Source organism: Cygnus olor, chromosome 1, assembly GCF_009769625.2.
Source record: "Cygnus olor isolate bCygOlo1 chromosome 1, bCygOlo1.pri.v2, whole genome shotgun sequence".
NCBI lineage: Eukaryota > Metazoa > Chordata > Aves > Anseriformes > Anatidae > Cygnus > Cygnus olor.
The window spans coordinates 6450219-6476531 of NC_049169.1; the positions used below are offsets into that span (position 1 = coordinate 6450219).

Sequence of the window (26313 nt, forward strand, 5' to 3'; positions counted from 1 at the left end):
CTGTGAAGACATCCAAGACATTTCTCCCATTCCTAAACTACTTGCTTGAAAAAGTCGTATATTAAAGACTAAGGTTTATCGGAGCACTGAGGTGGTTCCCTGGGATGGTAGGCTAGACTTGTACATCAGCTACAAAACAAAACAAATATCAGTCAGACTTGATTCAAGCACAAGTCTTCTAGAAGAGAATTCTCAATCCTACCAAAACGCTAGCAGACTGTATATAGAAATGCTGGTGCTAGACTTCCTGGAGGAAAAAATGTTCCTTTAAAAAATGATTGGCATTTTTCACAACAGCCCTACTGTTCAGCATTCTGGCTCTGTAATGTGAAAACAGGAGTCTACGGGGATTTTTATAGATGAATTTACGGAATGGGGATCATAGCCAATTTTTTGGGGTAGGGATGTTGTCGTTTTTTTTTTTCTTTAAGGTACTTTTAGGATTACAGGTAACTGTAGAGCACCTGGAAGAAATGTACTGGTCTGTTATCTCAAGACTCCTGTGTTCAAGACTAAGATGATGTCCCTAACAAGGCCTTCTGGAGACAAACATCATGGACTTGAAGAATAAAGTGTTAGTAGGCACTAATCCAAGTACACCAAATGACATTGAGGAATGCCATAAGTACTCGATCAAAACCGGTCTGTACCAATTAAGATGACCAATGCTATTGTAATTAATATTGAATTAAAAGGTATCAAGATGAACCCATGCTAGCTCACCAATGCTCAGAGATGACTGGGGACAGCCAGCAGGGCTTCACTAAGGGCAGATGGTGCCTGACAAATCTGGTGCCCTTCTACAATGGGGTTACAGCACTGGGGGATAGGGAAAGAGCAACTGACATCAGCTACCTGGACCTGTGCAAAGCATTTGACAATAGCCAAATCAGTAATAAAAAAAAAAAAGTTATTTGGCAATAAATTAAATATATAAGTAAAAAAATTACCCAAGATGAGACCATTTTCCCCACCACAGCATATGGCTTAAATAAACTACAACCATTACCACTTCTTGCAGTCTTGCAGCAACAGTAATCAATCAGGAAGGCAAAGTTTCCTACATTTTATCCAATACTGAGATTTTAACTCTTTCTGGTTCATACATGACTGTCATATATAATTTATTAACTACTGAAAACATTCCCAATGTAATTTAGTCAGTCCCACCAACAATACTTCCTATCAGTGCTTTAAAACAAAGCACAATCTTGTACAATCTCGTCTTTGGCGTCTTCAGAGACAGATGCCTTCAGTTCCCCATGGAGTCATTTCACAGCTTAGCATGTTTGCTGGAAACCTCTTTCCTCATATCCAGCTTCCCTCTAAAATTTCCCCTTATTCATTTCAAACGATCCACATTTATAATGATGCTTTTGTATGTTTCATTGAACTTTGTTTCTTCTTCCTAAATTCACTGGGCACTAACTCAGTTTTGTTCTCTTTTGGTTTTAATACTTGTTTTAATACCCTGGCCATAGCAATTTCCTATTACTATCTGAAGTCATTTGCAGAAGTACAAAATAGAAAATAGCACTACAGCAAACAGTTTGAATTATGTTCCTAAGGCATCAGTTATTAAAAACTTACAACAAGGGATAGGTAAGGATGGTTCTAAATATTATAAACGATAAACACCACAACAACCATTAGAACTGACCAAAGTTGCCCACCAGAAATTTCAACTGTGGGTCTTAAATGAAGGTTACCCTTAAGGTTAGATATTTCATATTCGTTTCCAATCACTGAGAATTTCTAAACTGTTAGATAAAAAGGCACCTTTTCTCTGCTATTCAGTAGGTTGTCAAAAGAAAATCTAAACAGTTTTACCAATTCTACCAGTACCACAGGAAGACAAGGAAAGTGCAACTCTCTTCAGGTTCTCTAAGCTTACTAATTCAGAGTTTGACACATAAATAAGGATGCCAGGACAAAAGAGGAATCCTAGATCCAGACCAAAACTGCTCTTTAGAAGTCCCTCATCTTCATTTTCTCCCACCACCTTCTCTGGCTTTAACGTGGCACGTTACACAGGCAGCTTGAGCGCTTCATTCCAAAAACACCTTATCTTTTCTGCCCTATCAGCAATGAGCTGAACTTTGGATGCACATTCAGAGAGACATGGAAAGCTGCAAACAGATCATACCAAGGAGAAAGAGGACCTTACAAACAACTCATGATAATCAGGGCCTGCTGCACTTGAGCAAGCAAGCCCTAATTTTCTGGTAGGTTCCCCATATTCAGCAGCCTTCTGATGCAAGAGACATCTTTCAGGTACTTAGTATTTTAAAACATCAAGGTAAACAAGATTATCAGCACAGATTTCATCTTAACTAGATTATAAACAGGTTGATACTGTCCACAGATTTTCATTTTTCAATGTGTATTAGATTTTCGTTAACTCACCCTGTAAGCACATGATAGCTAGGTTAGGAGGGATTAGGAGTCTTGACAGCTCAGTAAGGAACTGTCAGCAACACGCAGCAAGCGATCAGCAGAAGGTTTTTAACTTTGTCACTGATTGCTCCTTGCAGTGCTGATCTAGCACCTGCAAGGTTTCAGTGAATGGGATTCAATGATAAGCATTAAGCCACCTGTTTGAGGCTTTTGGTACATGCTGCATTTATGCTGTTTAGTTTCAAATTCTCCTAGAAACAGGGAGTTTCTTTCAGATGTGGTAAATTGCACAGGCTGAGTATTGCAGTATAAGAGAACCCAGGTCATAGTCTACAGCGCAATGTAAATTTCCCTGAAAAGACATTTAGTATGCCTATCCTAATAGTATTTCTCCTACCAGGAGATATTTTATTTCTCAGGAAAGTGAGTGTCATTTGCAATGAATTTCCTTTCAAGAATCATAACACAGCCTTGAGAGCACTCCCAGGTGAAACCTACCTTATAAAGAGACATAGATCAGTGTATGAGTAATGAATATCACAGAATTAGTGAAGACGCAGAATATCTACATACAGTGTTAATTTGTACAGTGCTCATGTATTATAAATCTTTCGAATTTCATCCCTTGCAGTTGGATATATAGAGAATGAATTCTGCACAGGCTTTACATTAGTGACTAATGACTTTACCAGAAAGCAACTACAGTCTAATGACTAGGCTACATCTACTCTGCCACATCACAAAAATGACTGCAATACGAGGTAAAAGCGCATACTGTAGCTCAAAGGTACAGCTACAGCAGCCTGGAAATTGGCACGTTACTTTGCCAAGCACTCCCGTCACTGCATCTCAGATATACTATGACATGAGGTCCAAGACTCCTGAAACGCAAGAGCAACCAACTGCAGGAGCAACCGTAGCAGACATTAACATTCTTCCACACTCCATTTATATATATATATTTATATATATATATGCACATATATATTTATAAAACGAGATATATATATAAACACACACTAACAAATGGTATTGTACAACAATAGCAATGCAAGTAACAGGGAAAGTTCAGGAGTTCACACGGATACCTAAATCAAGAATCCACTCGCAAATCTGAGGCTATTCGACTCTGTTCCCATTGAGGTCGGTGGTGAAGGCAGCAGTGGCTTCTATTACTTTTGCACAAGAAATAATTCTGACATCCTTTCTCCACTAAGATTACCTACAATGACACCTACAATACCTGACATGCATTGGTGCAGCTGTAGTTTACCAACACAAAAACCTCTCTGTGTAAAGCAGAACTGTCTGGAAGTCACACAACAAATCAACTCACCCTGATGAAGTCGAGACTATCTACAGCAGAGGTGACTGTTTTAATTGACAACTTACGAAAGCAATGACATTACAAAACTGAAGAAAAAATCCTGAAAAAACAAACCACACACACACCAAGTAAGTGCATACTTAGCAATTAAGTCTTCCACTCATCACTGTTTTTCCTGGAGAACCTAACTGCACTTCATATATTCAAACAAATGTCAAATACCAAGAATGGCAAAGAGTTTTGACTGGATATTACCAGAAGTGGCAAGTCAGTTTGCATTCAGGTTCTGCAAGCTGGATATTTCCATCTGCCAAACAAAAATTCTAACACAACCTAATGCTATCACCTTTATTTACCAAAAAGAGATTTTGAGTTACAAATAAGTACCTATAGGGAAATTCCATCTGGATTCTGGCATTTTCTAACTTCACTTAATGCAACATTAGGTCCCAAATTGACAGAGACTTCAGTAGGGTTTCTAAATATATCAAGTTAAATGAGATTCATTTTTGAAGGATGAGGATACACAGCTGTTCATATACAGCTATTATGTATTATTTTTTGTAAAGATCAACATTATAATAAAATTTAAAAATTTCTTCCAAGAACTTGAAGCTTGTTTATATATAACAAAATTATTTAAAAATAAAATTTAACTGCAATTTAATTCAGCTGGAAAAATCTTTTGGTAGACCACCAATTTTTATTCCCAAATAAAATATTCAAAATATTTCAGTCCCTACACAGGATTACATTACACAACACACAAAAAAAGCTAGAAATTGAATTGAAAAGCACAGCGAAAGATTATCTAAGATTTACACAGCAAACAGTTCCCAAAAGATCTATTAAAAGGCATAATAAATACTTTCCCCAAATAGGCAATACAAGAAAAAAACATGCATAGTAATGGCAACAAACTCTTAACCTTATTTTGTTTTCACTATAGCTTACTTACTGTAGAAACCCGAATCTATCTGTGACTTTGTAAAGACGATAGTCAGCATCTTCCCATGGCTCAATCTGCGCACCGTCTCGTCCCTAATGGAGAAGGAAAAAAAAAAGAAGGGCCAAATTAAGTTTGATGGCACAATAAGCTAAGACACAGAAAGTTCAGACACAAAGACAGGCTTGAGCCACTCAAAGCATAATCTCTGGGACACCATGGTAGTAGAGAGGAGTAGGAGGAGAATGCTAAGCCTAAACTGACGAACCAAAAATAGCAGAGTAGCACGCCTCCCTCAGCCACTGTGAACATCATCATCATCACAGGAAACCTCTTCTGGTCACTGCTGAACACAGGATAAATTTCCACTAGTGATTCCAAGCAAAGATTGGTAATATACATGTTACTGGGTGTGAAGAGAGGCCACCACTCAGAACAAAAGTCATACACACATTTTTCCCTTATTAAAATACAAAGCTATTAATTCGACTACACCCTGTGCAAGATACCCCTATGTCTGGTATCTGAAATGTTTCCAACTCTACAAACAAGTCTACTGCTCACTACTCCACTGGCAATTATAAAGCCCTCAAGTGTTAGAAGAATATGTGAATACAGTGTAGGCATTCTAGGTATGTGCTGTGCTAGGCTTTTACTTGACAAGTAGTTTAAGGAAAAGGTAATGCCTGGTATTTCTTTAATCCCTTGCAGCAATCTGACAATAAATGCAGTTTACTTATCTTTTAAGTTCCCTGTAATGATTTAGGTGTTTCTACCACCGTAATAGAATTCAATAAAAAGTACAGTAAGAGTTCCTCTGATCTTACGGATATACTTAGCATCCTCAAACACCCTATTTTCATTACTTCTAAAAACATTACGTTACTTAAAATAGCCCCAAAGCAACTTGCCGTGCACCTGAAAAATGAGTTGATTGAGTCATTATCCAGAACATCCCCTGCGGAGGGAGAATTTAGCACACCCAGAAGCTAGTGCATCATGAAACCCTCAGATCAGTACCACACAGAGTATTGTAAACAAAAGCTAGCAGGAAGCCATGATTCATTTTTTTAATAAAAATATTACTAAGATGAATTATAAGATGTCTTTAAATCATTATCAAGTTCACTTACTCTGTCATACTTGGCAACTATCTCTGCTCGTTCTTGGGCAAGTTTGACAGCAGCATCCTGCTCGGCATCTGCACCTGTGAAGGATTAAGATAACGCCGTTCAGATTCTCTCCCTTGTGAACAGAGAACTGCACTTAGATGCTTAGAAACTTAACTTCTGAGAGATTACTTGGATGAAGACATGCCAAAACAATTATATCAAGGCAAAATATGACCACGGTACACCTCCTGAATACTGTTCAGAGTAAAATACAGTTCTTGGGGGGGTGTTCTACCTGCTGAATTTAGAATGTTCCCCATTTTCTAACAAAATACCTACTAAATAAAGTTAAAAAAATACTATCACACAATCCACTAACTGAAAGACTCAAGAAAGTAGTAAAAGCTACCAGTTGTCAATTCCAGAAATGTTTACATAGTCGAAGAAAACTAAAACGTACACTACTGTTTCCAAAGAAATTTTGAATTAAACTCAGGATTTGTACAGAAGGATTAGAATACCGATAAATGCTCAAGAAATCACAGAAATCATAGAATCATTTAAGTTGGAAAAGACCTCTTAGATCAAGTCCAACCATACAAATATAAGTATTGAGAAAATAATTCACCTTCTAAGCCAACACATTTTTAAATAAGATGCTACGGGAAAACATTTATGTAGAAACATATCTATTATCATAAAATCTCCGCTTCCAATTGCAATGAAGGCAAGAACAAACACTTCTCCCAGCCAGTTGCAGCATCACTGAAAGCCCGGCACTTCTCTGCCTCCCTACCCCATCTCCTCCAGCATTTTGATTCAGAATGACTTCATCTGAGAAACTGCCTAAAACCCATTTCTCAGAAAACAAGGAAGGAGATCGCTATGGCATCAGGCCTGCTACTTGTGCAACCCTGAGCTGAAAGAAGCATAAGACTAGGACAACAGGAAGACTGATGAGCAAGAAAAACAGATGCACAGGTAAGCACTGGGCATCACTACACTGCAAGTGCAGCAGAGGTTACTACAATGCTGGAGTTAAAGTTTAGATAAATCTGGTTTTACTGCGGTTGCTCAGCATCATTCCCTTAGCAGAAGCCTTCTCTAGATCATGGATAGGAATGTACATGGGCACTGTGAGAGGGAAAGTCATTAAGATGCTTCTTGAATATTCAAGAACACAGTGCACTGCAACATCCCACATTTTGAGGGGCAACATTTGACTTGCCTCATTCATTTGATGTCCATCATAAGACTGAAAGATTCGAGTTGATTTGTTTCAATTCTAATTCCATTCTATCCCTATATCAATTTTTCTATGATTAAAAAGCAATGAGTTACAGATAAAGCAAAATTTTAAAAAGCCTTGAAATAATTTTCAAACACTGTTATAGAAGTAAGTCCAGACGTATTTTTTAATTCACTGTTTAGTTCATGGCAACATCATATCTGTTGAGCATTAATTCTTCAGCAGATGTACTTATCAACCATCTGGACCACGAAATATGAGAACAGATCAGATATTATGGGTTTCTTTTTAGCATGTGACATTATTAACAGTTTTATTTGCTCAAAGCCAGTATTTCTTTAGTAAAGCCTACCTACATATTTCTCAGATATTTGGAGAAGTTGTGCCAAAGTGGCTTTCTATGCGGTACGACAGATTGTGCTTGTTCTCTACGTGTTTTCCCTCAAAGTTTCTTAAGGGGAATGCAGACAGAACCCAGCATGCCCCATCACAGACACGCTGTACAGGGAACGATGATGCTTGTCCCAAATTTGTCTGATGAAAAGTCTGACTGCTTTTTTAATTTTTGGAGATTATAAGCAAAAGCTTTACAATTTTTTCTCCTCATTCTATTCTCATTTACCAGTGAGGAAATCAGGCTTTGCTGTATTTTCCCCAACATACACCAGAACCAGCACTCATGAATTTAAGCAGTTATTTAAAATTTAAGAACTGCATCTGCTATATTTTGAAGCTATGCACCCCTGTGCCACGACACTGATAAATAATTTCCTCCCTGTAAGGTGATCGGCGAGTTGGCTCATTTCATGTTTTGGTGCCGCCCAAGCAGCGCGCTGTCCTCTGGCTCCTCTAGGTGCTGGACCCACCTTTAGCCATTCCTAAAGAGGACTGCAAGACACAAAACAGTTTGGCTTTGGGTTTGGTTTTGTCTGACAGCTTTTTAGTTCCTGTGGGCCCCTGTTACCCCAGCCACCTGCCTGAACAGTGAGCAGGACCCAACTCCTAGAGGCCAGCCCCGACACCCTTCTAGAATCTCCTCCCAGCACTGTCACCACACAAGGGCACAGGCCGAACTCTCCAAGCACATTTGAGAGCTACGTGTTCCTGACGCGATGATACCACTCCATTTTTTAATCCTTTATTAGTTGATGTACTACACCTACTGAACTGACAACGTCCTCTTAAAGCTCCCCAGCCTACGCTGACGAAGCCAAGCAGTCCTTTGCAAGTGAAAAACTACAAGAACCATAATCAAAACTAAACTGCATTTTCTTTTGCAAGACACAAACAGATCTTCTTTATAGAAAACCAGTTATAAGTTTTTAAAAGTAAATTTACGCTTGCTAGGAAAGCCATTACTCCATGAGAAAATTCAAATAGGGAGCAACCCTAATCTTTCCTTCTCCAATGGGCAGATTTGGGGGAAGCCTGCTTGTTTAAGGTGTGACTGCTACTGAGGTGTGAGAAATGGGGAAAAAATCCCCAACACTACCTTCCCAGTAAAAGAGAGATGGGATCTGATTTGATAAAGCGTAGCCGAATAAGTAGGAGGTACCATATTTTTTATTAATTGAATTCAAAAATAGATTACTGCTTGTATTTAAAAATACCCTCAAAAGGGCACGCACAGCTCTTCAACAACACAGATGGATTAAATGGCACAAGTTGCAACAAAGTTTAAACATACAATTAAAATAATACAGAACTGTATTTGCAACAGAAACTGGGTCCTGATTTATGTTGAAAACACATCCCTGGCTTACCTTCCTGTCCTGCATTAGTAACACATTGTCTGACATGTTCGATGCCTCGTGACTATTCAATTACATTTGGTGGGGAAATTATCATATTCGTTGCCTTTCCAGTAATCCTCTTCGCTTTCTGCCAAAATCATCTTAACCTTCTAGCTGCACCAAGATAGTTTAATGTTACATTAATCCAGCCATGCTGAAAACTCAAAAACAGCTTGAGATGAGGACAAGAGGTTATATTGCAGGAGATGAGCATAAAATATGTTTCTTATAAGAAGAATTATTTAAATATCTTCAAGTTGGAACTTACACAATGATTCCTGAAAAAGTAAAAGCTAAATATGGGAACGAATCATAAAATAACCTTCCTAGGCAGAAAAATACATCACTACATTACACAATATTAAAAATAAGACTTTAGAATATCAGTTGGTTATCAGTCTTACAGTCTTATCTCACTGAAAGATGTGAAACAAGTATGATTAATTTTCCTAACTAAAATTAGCATTATAGCTGATCAACACCACTTTATACAGCAAACAATACAATCTCATATGAGGCTGACATCAACATGTAGTCAACTGAGTAGCACAGAGAACCGATTTTGACTAAAACCTGGGGAAATATATCTTCAGCAACCTATAAAATAAAAAGTAGAATCGATGGTGATTAAAACAGCCCATGATGGCACAACAGACAGCACATGCAAGTCCCTAACACGACTGGTTGGCACTACAGGGTACAAGAAGAGCACTTGGCCAGCAGCAATGTCACGCACCTTGCTTTTGAAGGAGGTAAATCATAAAAAGGAAGGCCAGGACCAAAAACTCTGAACAGCTGGCCTGGTACACACAGCGTTTCCCATTATAGAGTATTTTCTCTTCAACAATTTCTGTCAACTGTTTCCTATATTTAGAAATATTACAAATTTATAAATTTTGAAAGGCAACCTGCAAAGGATTTGAAGCATTATTACAGAAAAATTTGAACAGAAAATCCCAGTCCGTGATGACGTTAAAAAGGGCTGACGTAACAGCCAGATTACTGCTTTTCTTTTACCTTGGAAATGAAATTATTTTACTTTTCAGCACTGCTGAGATGACTGGCAAACGGCTGGATTTAAATTTTCAAAAGATTACTTAAGGCTGCAATGAGATTTGGGCTCATTTTGCAACTCACAAACTTTAAACTGATAAATTAGACATCTGTAGACTGCCATCAGCCCTATAAGCCAAGAAGAAGCATTGCCTATAAGCTTTGTGCCTGCATCACTCCAACAAGTGTCTCCCTACCTCACCAGATATCCAAAGGACAGTGTCTTCAGAACAGAGCAAGGGGATGGTATGTAAGAAGTATTAAGTGGCAAAGGCAAAAAAAATTAAGCTAGTCCTACCACAAGGACACAGTCTTAGTTAGTCTTCAGGGTTTATCTTCTGTGAAAGGAGATTGGTGATCTGGAGATGCCAGCATTACTTAGAAACAACAAATGTACAGGTGAATTACGGATGTGATCCTGGTAGCCACTACTAGGTGGCACGCATCACAACCCCATTTAAAGAAAAACCCCACATTTTGAAAGTTGGAGCTTCTTCAAAACTTCAGAACTCTTGTCCAGTTCGGTCTATTGGTATAAGAATTGAAAAAATATTGCATTAAATTAAAATAAATTCCCAAGTTGATAACAAACAGGCTTCTTACACAAACTTAAAAATTACTAGAAACTCCCCATTCCTATTAAGCAACTGCAATTTTAAGTATCCCTAGGAAAAGACTTTTCCTATATTCCATATTCTTCCAACCCTAAGGAAGAAAGACAAGTACAGTAAAATTTAAGGGAAGAGAAAGTAATAATAAGAGACAAACTGCAAGGGAAAAAAAAACCATAATATTCTGCTCCCTAATGAATGCAAGACTAATTGTAATGGACCAAGCGCCATAGTAACTAAATAGCAAAACAATAGATCCAAGTAAAAATAAACACTATGTAAAGGAAAACAATAACGTACCCGACAAATGGATGTAAAAATTAAATTCTGACTATTAATCAACTTTTTCCAAGGACAGAAAATGGTACAAGAAACCAGGTACTAATACAAAACTACGCTTCTGACAGTAACTAACCGACTCAAAAAGAAATAATCCTGCCTTACTCTCTCCTTCATCCCATCTTCCCCCTCCCATTTCACAGGGAGAAATGTTAGCTGTTATATGTGTACATCTGCAGGCAAGAGAACCTTAGATCCGAGGTCCCCTATTACCCACCCAAAATGTAGGTTTCTGTGGTTTTTTGTTTGCTTGTTTTTGGTGGCGGTGCTTTTGTTTTGTTGTTTGTGAGTTTGTTTGCCTGATTTGGGCGGGGGGGGGGGGGGGGGGGGGGGGTTAAAAATCTGTAATAATGTATTTTTGTATTCATTTAAGTTACAAACCTGGACATTGAGGACCCTTCTTGCAGCCCCAGCAGTAACTCAGGTTTCCAAACTACAGGAGTGAGAACGAGCAGCACTTTCCCTCGTGTTTCCAGCAGCCAAGGAACAGCCTGTGACAGCCCAACAGCAGCCCTGCTCCTCCTGGTCAGGGGCTGAACCCCAACAGCCCACACTTGCAGCCAGCTCTCACCCAGCTCAGCTCCTTCAGGCTGTTGCAGCCGAGTGAGGAATCACCAGGAGACGGTAACATTCTGGTCTTGCCCCGGAAAAGAAAGTTTCTGTTGTTGAAGTTTGACTAAGAACCTGTATTTTGGTCTGTTTGCCTAATTCTGCACGGCTTCCAGTCCTGCTCAGCTACAAAACTGCAAACCAGTAAGGCCCAGCGTGTTTGAAAGTGAAGTGTCCATCCGCAAGCCACTGAGCTTTCAGCCCATGCAAAAACAGTCCAACGACTCGGTGTGAACGACCTTTGGGCTGACTCAAACTCACTAGTTAGACTTTTCCCTGAAACGACCCAAAACCGCCCATTTTGATACAGCACCTCACCTGGGAAAGGTAAAAACCACCGAGCACCTGCTTCTCCATCAGGGCGGTACAAAGTGCTACCGCTCAGAGCATTCTTCACACATCTCACAGGAACGTGTGGGTACAAGGTACGTCAGAGTGCTTATGTCTTAGCACCGACACAGTAAGTTGCTTCTTACAGCTGTGCCACAAACCTCAGTAATGCCTCCTTCTGTGCAGAGGTTAGCATACTGTTACCATCCTGTGTAATCCTGAAAAGGAGATTTCTCCTTGGTTTGCTCCTTGACCCACCATCACTGCCTCCTCGACTGCACAGTGATCTGAACCCCCAAAGACTTGGGGCACATTCATTTGTTTTCCATTGCTTCCCTCAAATTCTTGCTTGTTTGCACATCACGCGTTCCCCTGCACGAAGCGCTGCCCTGGCACAAATTCCTGTCCGCAGGCACCACCAACAGCTGCTGTGCATCGGCGCATTCAAGGCACATATCAGAGCAATAAACAAAACATTTTTTAAGTCTCTCGTCATGTCAGAAAGCCCCTTTAATACCAATGCTGTTTATTTTCCTTCGAGTCCATTCGCACAAACAATGAAACAAAAGCCATGACATACGCTTAATAGTATTTTGTTGTGGGTAGATGTTTAAAAGGAAAGAAAAACTTGGTAAATACCTACACACAGATATTAGACCTGCACCACACACACAAAAAAGATTAAACGTTTACTATACTTTATTTTTTTGAATGTTATTTTAGGCAGTGAAAACAGAGTTAAATGGTTGAAGTTAGAGAAGCAATCCCTTTTACACTGCAACTACTTCCCAGGAGAAAATACCACCGTTAGTTAACTGAGCTACATTTCTTCCACCATTAAACATAATCACATACCTTAAGCATCGCAGGTATTAAAAATGCAAAGTTATCACTAATCAGATGTTAAAGAGAAGTAAAATAGTACACAGTATCTTCAAAAAGTTAAACAATTAAAGACCAGTATATAAAATAAAAGGACATTTTACCAGTTTGTAGATTGTGATTTTCTGCCCAGTCCTTGTAAAAGTCAGTTTTAGTCTTCATGAAGCAAATCTGTTTGTTTCTAGATCATATTTGAAATCACTGCATCAGAAAGTAACTGGGGAAAGTTCTCCTCCTCCTCTTGGAGCAACCATCGCATGTAACCGAGCTACTCGGCATTCCCTCTTTCTTTTTTTCAAGACATGGCCCCTCTGCAGCTACACAAACCGCAGCTATTCAAACAAAGCTGCCATTTGTTAGCAAGAAGTGTCATGCAGGCGACATACTAGTGTTATCCACTGCAGCCTACAGCCTGGCATTCCAGCTAATAATAAACAAGGGGATTTGAACAAACAGCCTCACAGGCCGCTGCTCCTGTAACACATCACTGTTATGCTCCTGGGGAAGAATTCTCCCTGGTTATTTACCAAGAGCTGCGTGAAAAGCATCTTATTTAAATAACTTACTAGAAATGGGACTTAAAGTATCCCGTTCTTGGCTTATTTCTTAAGAAACCATGAAATGAAACCTTGTAAAAACATAGTTTAGATTTCTGTAACTGTTTGGCATTCCGTGCTTAGCGGATGGAATCTGACTTTTTGTTTCTTTAGAACTAGTTTATTGTTAAGGATAACTTGGGGACCTGAAATATCGAGGATGTTAGGAGCAGCTAAGAATGTTTTCCTCGATGAAATTCAAGATTTAATATTGTCAGAATTGCTCTGCTTTCTGACAGCTGGTGTACAGTCAACATCCTCAACATCTGACAAACAAATCTCCGTGTCAAATATTCACACACATCAAGCCGCTCTCCTACGTAGTTTTTAGTCTTACACAGAGGCTCTCTCTGTCATGCAAAACATCAGCTGCTATGCAGTGGTTGCAGCCAGGAACCTTCCTAGAACAACCAATTTCATTTCTTAACCTAAGCAAGTCAGGAGCATACACTGCCAAACCTGGCTTGAAAGGCTTGTGTGGGCTTCCAGCTCTTTGTGAAGCCAGCAGAAAGACAATTTCTGGGGTTGTTTCGCCGAGAGAAGGCTCAGGGGGATCTTATCCCCTGAGATACCTGAAGGGAGGGTGCAAAGAAGATGGAGCCAGGCTCTCTTCAGTGGTGTCCAGTGCCAGGACAAGAGGCAGTGGGCACAAACTGGAACACAAGAGGATCCATCTGACCACCAGGCAGCACTTCTGTGCTGTGGGGGTGATGGAGCAGTGGCACAGGCTGCCCAGAGAGGCTGTGGGGTCTCCTCCTTTGAGATCGTGGACCCACCTGGGCATGGTCCTGGGCACCCTGCTCGGGGTGGCCCTGCTGGAGCAGGGGTGGGACCAGATGGACCCAGAGGTCCCTTCCCACCTCAGCCACACTGGGACTCTCACTTCTTTGCACCCTGAAAAGCGTTAAAATGCCAGGAACAGAAGATATGATCAACTGCATAAAACCATTCTTTTTTTCCCAAGGGACTGGAAAAAAAAAAAAAAGTTCCTTCAATTGTTTCAATCTTCTTCCTCATATTGCCTCACAGAGCACTAAGCCTGGAAATGAGCAACAGCTCCTTTGTCCTTCATCACCATTTACCCCTTACAGACCCTACCCAAATCCGAGCGTCAATAATTTAGGCTGCTGATACAGTGTGAGTGTAGGCCGAGCCACTGCCCTACCTCTAAGCACATTTCCCTCTAATGTGACATTTTCTTGCTGTTGACATTCTTACACAGTGGTAATCTTCTTGCTATGTAAGAATTGTCTTCCATTTTTCTTACAATACAAGTAACAAACTGGTGTTGTAAACCCAACTAATGGTTCCTTATCTGGGAGTACATTTGTGAGGAAGATGAAACGAACTTACACGCAATGAACAGAAGTGCTCAATCCAGGCTAACTCAACAAATACCTTAAAATAATTTTGTGTTTTTTTCTTTGTTTTGTTTTTTTTTTTTAACAGCACTGGGACTCTTCTACCACACAGGACCCTTGAGAAGCTATAGGTTCAGAGCTGTATATTTTGATATTTTTCTTAAATTTTTAATTGGTTTTCAAGTTGAGTATGTATATTTTTGTGGATGTTTGAAAGACTTCCAGAGAAAAAAAGGGAACATTTTGTCTAAAAAGTTTTTTCCTCTATTCAGAGGAAAAAAAAAAAACCACTAAAGGTGAAGTAAAACTCTTTATAAATCAATATACATAACTATGCTTTGCACACACAGAAAATCCAATGACAAAAACCATTCTCGCCCTCCCCCCTTAAAGGTCAGCATTTCTTCAGAGTCCAACCAGGTGCTGTAGTTATACTGCATCAGGAGTAACAGGTAGAAGACATGAAAGTAAAGATCGAACCTGCCTGAAGAAATATTATTGAACTCTCATCTTAATAAAATGTCATGTTTCCTTACAGCAGAATACTTGCAGGTCTGTAGGATCCCCTACAAGATGCAGCGCAGTCACCGACGGAAAATGGTCACTTTGGAAATCAGCAGAGTTAACTGCCACTAAAAGCTGCCCCAAAGCAATTTGAAAGCAATCCCCACAGGACTCAAAGCAAGAGCAAGGAAACCAAGGCAGGCCTGCTAAGTAATATTCCACAGAGGATGCCTGTGTCAAAAAATGAAATTAGAATTTTGGAGTTTGGTACATAATGCAAGGAACTGAAACACCCACTCTACTATATGCAGTCTTCAAGCAGCAATTGACTAAAGGACTTACAGGAATTCTACTAACTAACTTTAATCAACTATTGCAATATGTCTATGAGCATATTTTTTTAATAATAATACATCCTTACTAATACTTACTAGTTAATAAGAGCACTGACAAAACTGGCAAGAAAATTAAATAAGAATATAATCTCAGCCACATCTCAGACAGCTTATTCACAATTATTTTTACGTGTTTCACATAAATAAACACACCTTAAAATTAAGTCATCATCACCAGCCATGCCCACAACTAACCCAGCTGGATGTTTGAAGTTGGAAGGTTCATGTTAGCATCTCGATAGTCCATCGTACAGACGTTATCGCGAGGGTTACAAAGTGGAGTAACAGGAGCTGGCAGGGTTCTGCTGCAATTCCACTTCACCAAGTGCTGTGTGTGCAGTCACAAGCCACAGGATGATTAATTTATGGGAGGTTAACAATCAGGTGCAAAGCCAGAAGAAAGCGTAATCCCTAATTTCTGACAAGCTCCGCGGAGAAGAGTACGGCCAGTTTTGAATGATCCTCCCCTCTTGGAAGAGGGGTGGGAACAAAACCAACACCAGCCACACTCCTGCCCAGGACTCTTGCCAATACAATCCCAAATATTTTATGGCAGCTTTTAACAGACATCATTTTAAAGGCTTGGGCTGGGTATAATTTGGGGCTTGCCAGTATGTGAAGACTGGTCTGACTTGTGCAACAACTAGGTAACGTCTAATGGCTCTGCTTGAGTCAGCTTTTGTTCCTCTTCCCAAGGGTGTAGCTGGTGCCTGGCCTTTTCAGGAGTTTATTACTATTTTTCTCTTTCCTTGCTGCTATGAAAAGACAGCACTACGACCATTAAGAAGTGGTCAATCACTTATACGTTATTCTTTAAGGAGATGCAACCACCGAAAAAGCAACTAGAAAGATCCCATCTTCGTGGAAAAACAGGAGGTTCACTACTACATAGAAGGCATTTTACAGACTTCCAAAGATTAAATTTCCTGGAACTCCTCCTGTGGCTCCAGCCGACAGTGCTAGAACATGTCAGCTGTTTCATCTACAACCCGTGCACATTACGCCCACACTCCCCTTCAAATTCATGACCTTTCCCAGCACCAGTCCAAGTCTTCATAATTAATGGCTATATATAATATTCTGCAAATCAGCTGCTGTATTAGATGGTAAGATGAGACACACAACCACAGGAGCAGTATTGTTGGACAAGAAATCAGGAATATTTCAGGAATTTTACCTACTGCCCAATGTAAGTCAAGTCATCCTTTCCACACAAGCACTTTTTCAGGTACCAGTTATGACTTGGTAAGCAAGTTCATCTGAAAATGACAATTTTGGGATCCCTCGTACCTTAAGATAGAAGTGTGTTATTAGTGTAGACATAAGTCTCCAACCCCCAGAGGTTTTGCAAACTAAAATCCTCCTTCTGCACGCCGATGCTGTTCACAGTTCCTTCAACCCCTACAGGTTAGTAAATACAACAGCTAAATGATCTTTCAGCAAGATCAAATGGAAAAGTTCCCCACAGTTTCCTCTTCATTTTCCCAATGCCATACATCAGGGTGACATGTAAAAGTCATTTTTTCCCAGTAACATAAATCAAAATAACATTTTTAAAAAATTAGCTGAAATTTTCTGACAATTTCCAACATAATTTCGAATTTCCTGTATTGTACATTTCAATCAGTAGTAGACCGTGAACATTTTAACAGCGCTAAGATTTGCAGTATCAATTTAAAGAGAAAAATGGTCGTAATATTTTAGATTCTGACACAAGCCAGAACATTTCCTACAAAGAGTTATGCTTACCACATTAGCAGACTTAAATATAAGTAGTCAGATGCCATACTGCACTAATTATGTTGTCTCTTGATTAATCATTTTTATCTCAACATTAGTCAAAATTAATGAAGCAAACAAAAATGCTATTTTAAAATTCATCCTTAATGATGTGATGTCTATTCCCAGCTTAAAGCGTCACCAAAGCCATGCTCAGGCATGGAGTGGAAGAAATTTTCAGAAGCAGCTCTTTGTTTGCAGGGAAGCCGTGCTTCTTAGCTTTTGTAGGAGGCAGTGATCTATATTTGTATCATCTTGTCATCTAAAATATAAAGTTTTGTTCATCTACATAGGGAATCTTTGAATAGATTCAAGAAAGCTGAGAAGTTACAATATTACTGATAGAATTGCGTCCCAGCTTCTACTTACCCAAGTGTACACATAAAGTCTTTTTCTCCCTTCTACTGGAGTGGAGATCAGAGGGTATTCAGTCATCAGTCTTTCTCCAAAAGGAGGTGATATCAAGCCTTCAGCCTCTGGCCACCCTTGAACTTCAGCCTCCTGCATACAGTTCATCTTTGAGCAGATAAACACTTCAACCGTGGTAATACTCTACAGCTACAAACAGCATCCTCTAAGGAAATCCTACAAGAAGTCCAAATGGCACAAAGAAGCTTCTACGACATTAAACCTACTCTTAATGACTCAAAGATAAGTTTGAATAAGACTACAGAAGGACATCAAGTCAAATTTCACAGAATCACAGAATTGTAAGGGTTGGAAGGGACCTCAAGAGATCATCGGGTCCAACCCCCAACTTGATACCTGCTTGCTTACGTCAGTCATGTCTACACAGCCCAAAGGAGACTTGGAAAAATCGGAGTGATCAGCTACTCAAAATATCTCTCATTTGCTTTATTAAAAATTAAATTGCAACTTGGTAGAGAAAGGAAAAGACTAGAATCCCTTCTGAACATCTGAAATTACTTTAAGTAATGTGTTTCGTTGTGGGTTTTTATGTTTATAAGGTGGTATAGGAAGGACCAGAGGAATAAGAGAGTCAGCTGAAGGGTAAATTAGTTTGTTCAGCAACGGCAGTAACTGGGGAAAAAAACACCAGCAAGTTTCTTCATCCCCACCATGAGAAAAGGAAGTCAGCAATGGGCAGCCAGTTTCTGTTGTTTTTAGTTTCACTTCTTGAGGACTGGTAAACAAAACAAACTAAACAGTTGTGGAATTTCCCATTCAAGACTGGAACGAAGGCTCGAAGGCTGCCTTGTACTCCGTGCCCCAGCCTCCAGCTCCGGGGAGACACAGCGGAGCAGTTGCAATAAAGCCTGAGCTGCACACCTAACAGATTTAAATCAGATTACATCGATATTTGACAACACTAGTACAAGTTTGTTTGGATCCATTTAGTTTGCATCAGCTAAAATATTTATTAAACCACTTCAGTTTATTTAAATCAGCACTAAGGGAAAGAGATTAATCTCTCAAACTTTGTAGCTGTTTATCCACAAAATGTAGTGCCAGTAAAATAAACCTGGATGCATCCCATCCATCACTTTTATTTCAATTCAGTTTTGAGGCTTTTTTTGCTAGAGGTAACAACTAATTAGTTTTTATCTTGACTCTATCCCTGTACCTTAGCACAGTCTGGCAAAGCAGCGTTGGGTTTTTTTCCCACCTTGGCATGGGGAGATGGGACTCGTCAGTTAAACACAGATGATGCTGAGGTCCCGTGTCACTGAGAGGCAAGCACAACGCTGCAGTAGTAGAGGAACACAAAACAGAAGTGAAAAGGCTCCTGTTTGAATATTTGATTTTAAAGAACAACACAGGTTAATCTGAACAGAATTCTCCAGAGATTATAATCCTCACTCCTACTCCTTCAAGCAAGTACCACGGATCCCCGAGAGATGTACCACTTGGTTCGTTCTTCAGATGCTCTGAAAACAGTTTACAAATATCCTGTGTTCACTTTAGAAGTCAATTATTAATGTATTCTGCTGCAGCACAGAAACAATGACTTCAGTAACCAGAACACTAACAGGTATATGTTCATACCTTCCTACTAGTTTATAGGAAGATAACTAACAGTGATGTACCTTAATGTCACTTGTAAACTTACCAACAACTTTTCAGTGCTACTTCTCTCAAAGTCAGCATTTTTATTTCAGGACTAATCCGAGACGAAGAGCTACAAACACGCTGCAAAGACCTTAAGAAGTTTGTGTTATAACTCAAAACCACATGAGATTAATTCTAGTCTGGGCCTTGCACACAGGCATTAAGCACAGAATCGATTTATCTGTTAATGCTCAAGTCAATGATGCAGTAAACCTACTAATGAAAATCCACTTCTTACCAGTATGCTCTGTTAAAAAAACAAGCACAAAAATCTGACCATTTGTCATAGCCTCTTGTAACTCAGCAGAGAGAGTTAGAAGAATTTTTGAACTCGGTACAGAGCAGAAAGCCTGCTTCGTGCAATCCCAGCACTGACACCAACACCTGGGCAATACCTGCTGCAATTTGCAAGGATCAGTTCTGTGACAAGATACAAACAAAGCCTTCTGCAGCTTTCAGCCCTGCTCAGTAACCTACTTCATTCCAACCAGATTGCTTTCAACCTCAGCACATTTCATATCCATCACAGAACCAAAATCCACGGTAAATTCTTACCAGGCAAAATCCTCCCCAAGAAAGGCAGACACCAGCAATCGTCTCTGTTACAGATAAGGGGAACAGTGTCTGTATTCAGTGGCTGAGGTCTAAGCAGAGATCCATCCACCGTCTACACCATGCGTATGCGTACAAGCAGTTGGGATTATCCGGCACTTTAGGGAGGGTTCAACCTCTCGTTTATGCAGCCTGGAGAGATCACAACAAGAGGGCTGAGTGGTGACCTGGACGTCAGTGCAACTATATCCAAGAAGATAGCTGAGGTCTAACTACAGCCAGAAGCTGCAGATAAGAAAACAAATTGGTCAGACCACACTGTATGCCTAAACTGCCTTTAAAGTTCTCATTTTAATGCACAGACTTAGCCGCAGAAGTCACACAGGGCCACTTCCCTCAGCCTTAACACTCATCCTAAAACTCACCGACTTCACACGAAAGTTCAACAAGTTCAAGTCTGCAATTTTCACTAGCGAAGTTAAATCTAAACCAACTTGTGGGTGCGTGGTTAAAAAATATATTCATTCCAGATTTTGGTTCCCTCTTTCTTTACCAGTAAAGGCACTTCTTCAGTACACGTTAAAATCCAACATCTGTATTTCTGATGTTACTCTAAAGACAGGTGATGTACCCACTTAAAACAGGGCACTGTGATACAAAAAGCCAAGGCATTAACACTGTAAAAGTATTCCCAAAAGATCTACATATAGGGTAGGAAACAAGGAGGCTGAACGTAACAAATGTTGTTTTCATTACAGAATTTTGGAAGGATTAAGAGTTGTCACTCCAGTGGCTTCAAACCTGATGAAAATCCAGTAGCTTTTCATCAACTGTTCCCTCTTCAGCAGAAGTACAGTTGTCATTTGCCATCACGTAAAGAAGTCAGAATGGGGGAAAATTACCCAATGTTTCAAAAAAATATTCTAAAAGAGGAGAAATTGTTAAATCTAATGGCAAACTTTTTGCTATTATAGCAAGTTCCCGGAAGAATTTACAAAGAACGCAGCCTAACTTCAGGCTGGGAAGAGAGAGAGAAAAATTTTAACTTAAACTTATATTAATAGAAACCACACGAAACATGACAACTTTTGGTGTGTGCTATTGACAAACACCAACTTTATTTAGAGTTTCAAAATTTAGTTCAGTTTCTCCTTCTGTGCCTCAGTTTCTTCCCCGGCGTAGCAGAAAACCCTGCCCACTGCAGAGATACCACACCCACTCTATTTGCCAACAGCAGCTGTTTTGAAAGAGCACAAACCTAAAAATTGACACAAGGACCAACAGTTCCCATTATTTTGATACGTACTATAAAAATACAGAAATAATAAAAGCATCCAAGAACACTTTGTACCAAAAGGTACAAAAGGTTGGTTAATCCCAGGGTGACATCCAAGCCAGCTCACGCATTGTAGGCAGGTTTTTCTGAGAAATGAATCAGACGCTCGTCCTGGGGAAGTTCTCTCCTACTAAAGCAGCACCACAACCAGCTGGTGTTCTTCGGGTGCTCCTGAGCCCAGGTGGTGGCTCACTGGATCACAGACTCAAACACAAACTGAGCAATGTTTTTTTTTCAGGTAGGTAAACCTATCTTTTAGGACATGCAAGATGAGCGTGTGGATTTGTCACCTACTATCAGGTTTTACTAAGTCAGAAGTCTGTGGTGGGAGCTTAATAAAATGCTACTACTGTTCTGAGCAGTCCAAATCTATTCCGAAGCTGCAGATGCAAGTGAAAGCTCTAAGACACAGCCACAGCAGGCGGAATTTCAGGGCAGGGGGAAGCACAGGCTAACCGCTGCGGCTCAGCTCAGACACCACAACCTGCACGCCGACCCAGAGCAGCCAGGCGATGATGACCCGTACAGCTGCTCTCCGGCAACGTAACACCTCTTGAGGCTGGAAAAGCGGAAGAGTGACAATGTCAAAGTCATGCCTAATGAGAAGCACAAACGTGAACGCGACGACAGGAGGATGCGGAAGGGGTGGGGGAGGAAGCGTGACGCATGATTTAGGGAAGGGCAGTTTAAGAGGATGAGGTACAGAACGCGCTGAGCTGTCAAGCTGAGGTATGCAGGGGTCATCGTCACTAAGGGATAAGGGAATTAAGCTAACAGAAAGGGATTTTAAAACTATGCTGTGCGTCATAGGTATTTTAATGCACAAAACTACAGGTAAGCAACCCCAAAATTACATTAAATAAATGAACAAATTACAGAGTTGTTCCGAGTTTCTGCTATCTTGTTACACAAGGAATTCCATCCCATTTGAGTACCAATTTTCCTATTACCTTGCATTTGTTTTCTCCTTCACATCTGTACATTAGATCAGCAGTATTTTATAGCCCCCTGCTGAAAAGAGTGCTGAAATAGAAGAAAGAAATCAAAAGCCTAAAGGGAAACTCATTGAAATTTCCTTTCTGTGACTATGGAGGCAAACTAACTGCACAGGTTTAGTAAAAAAGAAATAGGACACGTGAGGTTGTTCCAGAAGCTGGTGCCAATGGGTCGATGTGGGAACAGCTTTCTGAATGACACAGGTCCCACAACAGCACAGAAAAGCAGAGCTGAAGCCCTCACAACTAAGACTTCAGTCACTTCAGGGCAAATTTAATATTCTTAGACTTTAGAAGGAAATATTTCTCAGTGAAACTGGCATGCCATTACTACTTGAACACCACGCAGTTCACTGATACACATCATTTAGCTTTCAGTATTTGAAGTTCAACCCTAGACGTACCAGCCATTTAAACAGAATCCCAAACAGAGGGAGCCTTTCCCACGGGCATCCAGGATTTAGAACAAACTTTAACTGAAGCAGTTCTCAGATTTGTGTCATAATGAATAATTATGAATGTCTCATAATGCTCTGGAAATGCTCCTCTGCAGTTGTTTCAATTGTGGAAAAGATCACTCATATTAATACAGGAGAATAGAAATTATTTAAAATCATAGTAGCAACTCTGTAACATATTCATATTAAAATAAATTATTCTATTTGCCTTTTTTAAAATTTTAATTGGAAACAAATGTTTTCCTTCTAATAAGAAATCTATAAACTCAAGTGATGAAAGCTGCGTGACAGATAAAAGGCAGGCAAAAAGAGGTTAAGGAGGGGAAGCTCATGCAAAACACTGCAGGAAAGTCGTACGAAATTAAGAGGGGATCAGAAACTGCCAAGAATACAACACCCAAATCAAATAGCTATTAAATAACAACCCTACAGCAGGAGGAGTGTTTAAGATATGTCAAATAAATATTGGTTCCCGTGTCCATCTGTGACTGCTGCCCCCCACAAAGACAAACGCTACACATTGCAAGTGTACCTCCATTACATCCCTATTCAACCATCTCTTCTGAAACCTTCCCACATCGTGTCCTTCCCGTAGCTAGGATGCAATTGCATTGCAGTTGAATTTTCTTAATGTCGCTAATGACTTCAATATTCTACCACTTACCAGCTAAAATCGTTCAAGTATCAGCTGGCATACCAATAAATACTATTCCCAACTACCAATCTGTAGCTGAAATGTTAAGAAGCTTGTTGGAAAAGCCTATTCATTTATTTAAATGTGAAAAGATTAGATGGAGTAGAGCATTAAGGGAGCACAAAGGAAAATTTAGGAGGGCATCATTCAGGCATCCTGTCCTGTATTTACAGCGCTTGTTGAATGTGTCAACGCTCTTTTTCTTCGGCTCTGCTGGAAGTTACTGCGCTGCGTTGCGGTGGTAAACAGGATCACGTGCATGCAGTGTGATCCACAAGAGAAAACAGAACTGGCAGATGAGTTCACACCAGCATCCCGGGCAGTTTAATGGAACTTGGGCCAGAGAGACCTCGCAGGAACACATTTGCAGTGTTTGAGTTTGTCCACATCCCCTGTGGGTTAACCTCGGCTCGTTGCCAAACAGCCACCAAGTTGCTCTCTCACTCCCACTCTGCAGGACAGGGGAAATAAGGAGATGAGAAAGCTCCTGGGCTGGGATAATGGGAGGTCGCTCACCAGCTGCAGTCACAGGTGAAACAGAATGAACTTGGAGAAGACTGATTTAATTTATTGCCAATTAAAAATAGAGTAGGATGGTGAGAAACAGAGAGAAAGCTAAAACAGCTTGTGCCAGCCTGCCCTTCTTCTAGACTCAACTTCACTCCCTTGGTCTTCCTCTTCTGCCACCTCCTCCTTCCCCAGCATCCCAAGCAGAGCTGTGGGGATGGAGAAGGGAGGTTGTGGTCAGGCCGTAACAGTTCCTCTCTGCTGCTCCTTCCTCCTCACACCCTTCCCCTGCTCCAGCGTGGGTCCTTCCCACAGGCAGCAGCTCTTCAGGAACTGCTCCCACACGGCTCCGTACCACGGGGTCCATCCCCCAGAAGCAAACTGCTCCAGCACGGGTCCCCCACGGGCAGCAGCGACCCCAAGCCCCCCTGCTCCTGCGTGGGCTCCTCTCCACAGGCTGCAGCTCCGGCCCGGGGCCTGCTCCTGAGGGGGCTCTCCATGGGCCGCAGCCTCCTCCAGGCCACATCCACCTGCTCCACCGGCGGCTCCTCCACGGGCTGCAGCGTGGAGATCTGCTCCGTGTGGGACCCATGGGCTGCAGGGGGACAGCCTGCTCCACCAGGGGCCTCTCCACAGGCCGCTGGGGAACTGCTGCTGTGTGCCTGGAGCACCTCCTGCCCTCCTGCTGCACTCACCTTGGTGAGACACAACCTTGTGGACACATTATTCTCACTCCTCTCAGCTGCCACACAGCTTTTTTTTTTTTTTTTTTTTTTTTTTTTTTTACCCATTTCAAAAAAACTTTACCACAGAGGCACCAACAGTGTTGCTGATGGACTCAGCTACATCAAGCATGGGACATGTTTTGGGGCTGGCTGAAGTTGGCCACATCTGACACAGGCCAGCCCCTGGTCTCTTCTCACAGAGGCCACCCTTGCAGACTGCCACTCTCAAAACCTTGCCACACAAACCCAGCTGGACATTTTCCCATGAATTTAGCACTTGAGAGTCAGAGAATATGCAACCACGAGTCATACACATCAGTCTTTAATATTTGAATGCATGATTTCTAGATCCCCTTTCTGCCTGTGAGACATCAGCCCTGTTAGAACTTCTGCGTATTCCTAAAACACTTGCTACAACAGTCTACCCAATGTCAAGATCATAAATCTGGGGTAGAAGGCAACTTATGTTCCATGCAATTCACAGACTCACAGAATTGTAGGGGTTGGAAGGGACCTCGAGAGATCATCGGGTCCAACCCCCCTGCCAAAGCAGGTTCCCTAGAGCAGGCTGCCCAGGTAGGCGTCCAGACAGGCCTTGAATATCTCCAGAGAAGGAGACTCCACAACCTCCCTGGGCAGCCTGTCCCAGTGCTCCGTCACCCTCACCGTGAAGAAGTTCTTTCGCATGTTGGGGCGGAACTTCCTGGGCTCCATTTTGTGGCCATTGCCCCTTGTCCTGTCCCCACAAACCACTGAAAAGAGGTTGGCCAAATCCCTCCGTCTCCCACAATTCTATAACTGAATTTTAGTTTAGGCCAGAAGGGTGCTTTTGGAGCAAACCTCCAGATCACATCTATCTTTATTTACTGTTCTTCAGTTTGGGCTGGGAAGCAACAAGGGAGCGTGCAAACTGGGCTTCTTCCAAACTAAACTAATCTGCAAGATGCACTCCCAACTCCACCTCATGCTGCGCCCAAGGAGCAAGGACAGGGTTTGAGCTGGCCAGGAAAAACAAGTGAAACACAGTGGGGTGTCAGGCCACCGTCCCTTTTCTTTTCTAGGTCCATCAGCACTGGGCCCTGCCACTTGCTAACAACGACACAGTCTGCAGGCCACTGTTGTGTTAAACACACAGCCCGATCCCAGCACAGCCCCTCTCCCTTTGATTTGCCTAAGCGTATTTGCTCATTTTTCCCTTTAGAGCCTATCTGGACTATTTATAGAAAGGCTTTACATTCTTATTAGTTCCCAGACAATGATTTTTAATACTTTCCATCACCATGAATATTCTTCTCTGAAGCTTAATACATAATGTAAAACAGGCAATTATCACGGCACGGTTTAGAAGGTCATTGCCATGCCCATAAGCTAAATAGCAATGCAAACGTCAATCTGGGGAGCTTCTGCAAGTTTTGTGTATAGATTTGGCCAGCTCCAAACTAACATTCATTCCACCTGTTTTAAAACCTAACCATGGTACTAATTCATAGCACAGCAGTGACAGAAACAGCTTTAATGATCCACATTCCTTTGATTTGTAGAAAAGGCTCCACACAACTGTCTGCGAATGTTACATTTTCCTTTCACTGAGATGAGACGCAGCAGCTCCAGGACTTGATGCAGCTGCAGCAGAGACGAGGAAGTTTTTCAAAACACGTTGAAGTCTTTTCAATGTACAGCTGTCGTGACAAAA

The 26313-nt window shown here is 41.0% G+C and overlaps 1 protein-coding gene across 11 annotated transcripts in view; it reads right to left on the reverse strand.

Moving 5' to 3' along the window:
* USP6NL (USP6 N-terminal like) overlaps positions 1-26313 on the reverse strand; it is a 118863-nt gene that overhangs the window by 54466 nt on the left and 38084 nt on the right. For 8 of the 11 annotated variants that reach the window (XM_040547112.1, XM_040547071.1, XM_040547103.1 and 5 more), the window contains 2 exons: positions 5804-5877; positions 4683-4765 (listed from right to left, as the gene is read on the reverse strand). In XM_040547112.1, the coding sequence (XP_040403046.1) occupies positions 4683-4765; positions 5804-5877 (157 nt within the window). Of the gene's footprint in view, positions 1-4682; positions 4766-5803; positions 5878-7806; positions 7987-8794; positions 8939-10175; positions 10299-12752; positions 13141-26313 lie in introns of those variants that run through there. The other 3 variants (XM_040547133.1, XM_040547055.1, XM_040547064.1) reach the window with 3 other exon arrangements.